At 45.8% G+C, this 6390-nt stretch overlaps 1 protein-coding gene across 2 annotated transcripts in view; it reads right to left on the reverse strand.

Annotated features, from left to right (window-relative positions):
* Window positions 1-559: 559 nt before the first annotated feature.
* Window positions 560-6390, reverse strand: part of UTP14A (UTP14A small subunit processome component) — a 23945-nt gene continuing 18114 nt past the window's right edge. For both annotated transcript variants that reach the window (XM_017507524.2, XM_037731036.1), the window contains 4 exons: window positions 4790-5181; window positions 3872-4065; window positions 3642-3741; window positions 560-973 (listed from right to left, as the gene is read on the reverse strand). In XM_017507524.2, the coding sequence (XP_017363013.1) occupies window positions 695-973; window positions 3642-3741; window positions 3872-4065; window positions 4790-5181 (965 nt within the window). In that variant the 3' untranslated portion in view covers window positions 560-694. The remainder of the gene's footprint in view (window positions 974-3641; window positions 3742-3871; window positions 4066-4789; window positions 5182-6390) is intronic.

The following is a 6390-nucleotide window of genomic DNA, read 5'->3' on the forward strand; positions in this document are numbered from 1 at the left end:
GAGCGGGCCCTGAGTTAGGAAGGAAAAGCAATAGAGGTTTACTTCTGAAATCACATCTACCTTTATCTACAAAATAAGGGTAAAATCTCCCGGTCTTCTGAGAAAAGGTTATATACATGATATTGTAGACAGCAGCCTGTACAAGCTGGGAAAGCTCACACATGTGAAAAAAATGACAGTTGCTAGACTTGTGGGGAAAGAACCCAGCTTCAGCACCATGCTGGTCTTAGGATCAGTCTAGGACAGAATCCAATTGCAGGGTTTGTACATCTTCTTCCTAGGCTCAGAGGTCAAAATATAGAATGTTTTATCATAATTAACCCTGTCTCTTCAAGTTGGCAGTAATTAATGGTGGATCATATCTGATGTGATATATTTAAGATCACAGACTACAATGAATTTTCTCCATTTTGATTTAGGACCAACTACATAATCCTTGGTAAGACAAAGAGATGCCCCTGACAAGTGCAACTCGAGAAATGCAATATTGGAGCGTCCATAGGTGTCCGGCTTGACGAAATGATTTCACTGGGGGACAACAACATATACTCCAGATAAATAGATTAAAAAAGCCTTTATTTTTAAAATGTGGCTCACCTACATGCAAGGTGCTGAGCCAGTTTTGGAATCTGCCTTGTAGCAGAGTAAAACTGGACCAAAGGAAGTGGAGTCAGGGCTCCTGGCTGTCACTCCTCTAGCAACTCAATCTACAGTTTTTCTTCAGCTGTTTTTTGTGACGCGTGGTGACCCGTTTTGGATTCCTCTGTATGACAGAGAGGTCCGACCTTGAGGAAGACCGGTAGCCCACATCCTCTGCTTTTATGGGCTTAATGATATGGCCTGGCTTGGTGATGACCTTAGGAGTAGTCAGCTTTTGGAAAGCTCTCTGGGTGTTCCACGTGGATCCTATAGGGGTCTGGATAGTCCTTTCAAATTGTCGATGGTGGGTAAATGGATATGGAAGCACTCGTACCTGGGAAGGAAGGAAGAATGATTTGCTATGAGGCAGGCCTGGGGTGCAGTTGTATACTGGAATGGCAGCTCTCATCAGGCACTGTTTTGGTACAGGGCATGGTTCCACATGATGACTGCAAGTGAAGAGACTGAGAGATCAAGGCATCCCAGTGCTCCCATCTGCCCTTAGGAGTCCAATCTGCTTGATGACACTGGGAGTGGGGGGGGTGGGACTAAGTTGGCTCTGGATCCCCTATTCAACAATTTAGGGTCTGAAAAACCACCCCGACACTGCCCCCCCCCCCTTTTTTTTGAGACAGAGTCTCACTCTGTTGCCCAGGCTGGAGTGCAGTGGGGTGATCTCCAATCACTGCAGCCTCCACCTCCCAAGTAGCTGGAATTACAAGCGACACTGTCCCTGTCTAGCTGTAGGAGCTCCAGGGCTGTTGTCCCACAGTGAGTTTTCCTATATAACACTGTGACTGCAAGAACCTACAACTTTGTGTATCCCTGTGGATTTCATGTCTTTTCTACCCTCTTTATGCTCTCAGTCTTCTCCTTCCCTCTCTTAGGATTGATGTTTTAAGGAACTGGAATCCTGAACTCTACCAGGCTGTTACACTTAGCTTCATCTTCTTTTGGCATCACAGAAGTGTAGAGCTGGAAGGCCCTAGATATTGGCAATGGTCATCTCCCTTGGCCTGAAGATTAGGCTTAGAGGGGGGAAGTGATGGACCTAAGTAAATGAGGAGCAGCATTGGAGAACAGAACCCACAGCTCCTGTTTCCTTGCCTGGTACTCCACCACATTACTACCTTCAGATATTTAAATAATCTTTTAGGCAGGTGTGGCGGCTCATGCCTATAATCCCAGCACTTTGGGAGGCCGACGCAGGCAGATCACGAGGTCAAGAGATCGAGACCATCCTGGCCAACATGGTGAAACTCTGTCTCTACTAAAAATACAAAAATTTAGCTGGATGTGGTGGTGGGTGCCTGCCAGCTTCTCGGGAGGCTGAGGCAGGATAATTGCTTGAACCTGGGAGGTGGAGGTTGCAGTGAACTGAGATCGTGCCACTGCATTCCGGCCTGCTGATAGAGCCAGACTCCATCTAAAAAAAAAGAAAAATCTTTCAACACTTCCCCAATGGTGAAAGGAGGAAAAACATATAAGCAGAAAATGGGGATGTAAAAATCAGTAGTCTTTGGCAGGGCGCGGTGGCTCACACCTGTAATCCCAGTACCCTGGGAGGCCAAGGAAGGCGGATCACTTGAGGTCAGGCGTTTAAGACCAGCCTGGCCAACATGGTGAAACCCCGTCTCTACTAACAATACAAAAATTAGCCGCGTGTGGTGGTGCATGCCTGTAATCCCAGCTACTCAGGAGGCTGAGGCATGAGAATTGCTTGAACCTGGGTGGTGGAGGTTGCAGTGAGCTGGGATCGTGCCACTACACTCCAGCCTAGGTGACAGAGTGAGACTCCGTCTGAAAAAACAAACAAAAAAACCCAAATCAGTAGTCTTTGGAAATATTCAGTGGAATACTCAAGAGAACTAAGTACTCTCTTACCTATACTTACATGGTCCTGGTAGTAGCGAAGGAAACAGATTTTCTTTAAGTTAAGGGAATGTCTTATTTGGGCTGATGGCTACATCTGTGCTTGTCAACCAGGGCAACAGAGAGAGAACACCTGGACCAAGTATTCAGTCTCAAAAGATCCCCCTAGGCACCTTGAAGCACTTTATTCTACTGCATGTTGGAACCTGCAGCAACTTATTAAAAAGATGAAATTCGGGGGAGATTCCTGGAAAACTCTGTCAGTTTGCCATGACTGTATTAAAAAACAAACAGATAAGACCCGTGGAAGGAAAGGGTGGTCTTTATTGAGTGCCATACTCTGCCCATCACCTGGAATCCTGGCCCACCGAAGCACCCTTGCCCCCTTCCCTTATCCCGTAACTGCCTATTTTCTAGTTATAGATCCTTAATTGGGACAGCAGTGGTTACAATCCAGTTTCTGCAGTGATTGGTTCACAAAATAAGATCAAACAGAATGTTATTGAAATGTACATCATCTTACCTCTGTTCTGTGCCCATTAGTTCTTTATTTCTTCAGGGGAAAAGATGTAACTCATTTCAATATTATACTGGCTGGGGACAGATCTCAGAATTGAAAGGAACATAAAGATCATCTAGTCCAATCTCATTCCTGCGTCCCCTTTACTCATACTCATGCTCCCAGAGCAGCCTTGAATTCTTTATCTCCTTTAACTTCTACTTTATGTGACTTCATACAATAACCTTCAATATACTCGAACACTGTAATCACATTCAACTTTTCTTTTCTCTTGTAAACATCCCTAGCTCATTATCATGTGACACAACTTACAATCTTCTCATTCTCCGGAACAAGTACCGGTTTGTCTTCATTTTTCTTAAGATACAGCTCAAACCTCATAGCCTCTGTTTGAGTATTACCTTGACTCTAAACTTTTTTTACTGGCCAGTAATTAAAACAGCATAGTCTATCTGAAATGGTACATCTAATAGCCATTCAGTGAAAACAAGAGAGTTGATTTTGTGGTCAAGACCACACGTTCCTCTTGACCACGATCATTGGAATAATCTTTTCAAGCAAGAGAGCCAGGCAGTAAGGAGCAGGCAGCTAAAGAGCTCTAAGCTCTCACCTGATGAGCCGCTGCGTGGATGTTACGCTTCTCATTGATAATCACATTTGGCAAATTCTTATCTTTTCTTGGAGGACCCTCAGGGGCTTTAATGAGAAACCTGGAAGGCAAAACCACAGGACATCTGACTAGGAGCATTAAGGACTTAGTCAAAAGGGAAGGGAGGACACTGAAGGGCGAGGGGGGGAGAACCTGGTGCCCTTTTGACAGGCTTTCTTCTGTGTTCTTACCGGCGTCTTTTCTTGGCACTGGGCTTTAGGCCCACACCACCCCACTCGCCCCAGCCAGGTAGTGTCAGGTCCACGTCCTTTGGCTTACTGGCCTCCACAGCTTCCCTCTTCTCTTTCAAGAAATCTCTGATGACATCATCCCCAGCGAAAGCTTCCTTTATCATCTGCCTTTGGTTTCTCTCCACTTCATCTTCCTGGGAAGAAACAAGCGAGAGCTACAGCTTGGCCAACGAGCTGTAGTTCATGGCTAGAACGCTTGAATTTTAGCGCCCCCTAGGGGGAAGTGCTGAATAATGATGGTCTTGCGATACAAACCAATCGTAGGCAATCATGCTCCAATTTTTTTCTCTCTAGGGTAAATATCCCTAGCTCATTATCATATGACACAATTTTAAACTTTTCAGTAAGGAAGCTGCAGGGTGGAGGAAGGAATGGCCTGTGATAGCAGCAGGAGCTCTAAGTGGCTAGACTGTGGGCTTCCTCTAGCTTATATCCTTGAAAAGACAGGTACCAGGATGCCTCCCTTTAAGTTTCAAATTAACTGGGGAGTCTTAGATCATTTGAGATCCCACTGAATATAACTTTGGCAACAGCTCAACGACTCACCTTCGAGTTGTCCTGCCTGGGATCTGGTCAGAGCTCTGAGTTACTCCCTCTTTCCTCTGAGGGCAGTTTTGGAGTTACCCCAGAGAAGTTTTGGTGGATCAGGATTTAGGAAATGGTGGTCTTGGCAGCACCCACATACCTGCATCTATTAAAACATCACTGGGACTAGCCTGACCCTATACTATGCTGGACTTCTCAACTGCTGAAATGTGCCCCCAGCAAAACAAAGCTTCATTACTCCTTGTTCAAGAAAGATACTTTCTGAACCAGCTCTGATCCCCCACAATGGCCCACGACCCTGGCTTTGCTCACCAGCATCTCTATTGTGGGAACTGCCAAAGACTTCACTGAGAGAGACTGTGTGGTTAGGAGGTTCTGTAGGTCAATCATTTGCTCCTTCTTTTTCTTCTCCTTAGGGGCATCAGGGTGATTATTTGGGGTCTTCTCTGACCAACGCCCTTCTAACACAGGTCTGGAAACCTCCTTATTTTGAAAACATTCTTCTTTTTCTAGCTCTTCCAGCATCTGTACTCTTTCTGGCTTCTGTAGCAACAGGGGCTCTTCTTCTTCTGGGGCAGGTTCCTCTCTCTGGACCTGGGGAACAGTCCCCTCTGAACTTGCTTTTTGCTTCCTGGACTGATGGTTTTCCTTCAATTTCTGAGACAGTGCCTTCAATTCGGACAGCACCTCCTGGCTACTAGAATCTGGGGGAAAAAGAATGAAAGCTGTCTGAAAAGGAGGTTTGTATGTTGCCTGGTCAGTAAGCATTTGTTGAGCACCCAGTGAGTGCTAGGTACCACATAATGCATTCTAACAAGGACAAGTGGGGAAAAGAAGATTCTGCATATCGGATCTCCTAGAGAGTACACTAATTATAGCAGGCAATGGAGTTTGGCAATTAAAAGTAGCATGTAAGATGTCAGATATGGTGTGTCACACCTGTAATGCCAGCACTCTGGGAAGCTGAGTGGGGAGGATTGCTTGAGCCCAGGAGTTCGAGACCAGCCTGAGCAACACATAAGAAATCAGTAACTCATCTCTACCAGCACCCCCCTGCCCCCCCAAAATTGCCAGGCATGGCAGTGTGCATCTGTAGTCCCAGCTACTTGGGAGGCTAAGCTGGGAGGATCACTGGAGCCGGAAGGTCAAGGCTGTAGGGAGCTGTGATGGTGTCGCTGGATACTAGGCTGGGCCACAGGGCAAGTCCTGTCTCAAACAGAGAAAAAAACGAAAAACAAAAAAAAAAACTCAAAAAAAAAAAAAAACCAGTAGCATGTTGGAAAGAAGATATCCTAGGTCCTATTCCCAGTTTTGCCAGTGACTCACTGTATAACTGGGACTGTGGCTTAAGTTCCCTGTGCAGTAAACCCTGCTTGGGAAGACTGCCCTAAGTTTCAAATTTTAAAAAAGGAAGCCACTTTAACATGTGGCTTCCAAATGTAATTTCGTCGTAATATATGCTTTACTGCTTGTAAAAACTTTATCCAGGATTTTATCTTGACTCAAGAATTTCTACTTCATATCTTAAAGCAGTATTTCATAATCTGCTGTGGCTGAGCCAAGGGGTGAAGCAGCTGCTTTATCTAGTCGATGTAGCTCACACTTCTACTGTCAACATCTAAGCAAGTAACACTAGTATCAAGAGTCTGGAGGGGCTGCCTGGGCGCAGTGGCTCACACCTGTAATCAAAGAACTGTGGGAGGCCGAGGTGGGTGAATCACTTGAGGCCAGGAGTTTGAGACCAGCCTGACCAACATGGTGAAATCCCATCTCTACTAAAAATACAAAAATTAGCTGGGTATGGTGGTGCAGGCCTGTAATTCCAGCTACTTGGGGGTTGAGGCAGGAGGACTGCATGAACTTGGGAGGCAGAGCTTGCAGTGAGCAGAGGCTACACCACTGTACTCTAGCCT

The sequence above is a fragment of the Cebus imitator genome, unplaced genomic scaffold (assembly GCF_001604975.1).
Source record: "Cebus imitator isolate Cc_AM_T3 unplaced genomic scaffold, Cebus_imitator-1.0 Scaffold376, whole genome shotgun sequence".
In the NCBI taxonomy this organism is placed as follows: domain Eukaryota; kingdom Metazoa; phylum Chordata; class Mammalia; order Primates; family Cebidae; genus Cebus; species Cebus imitator.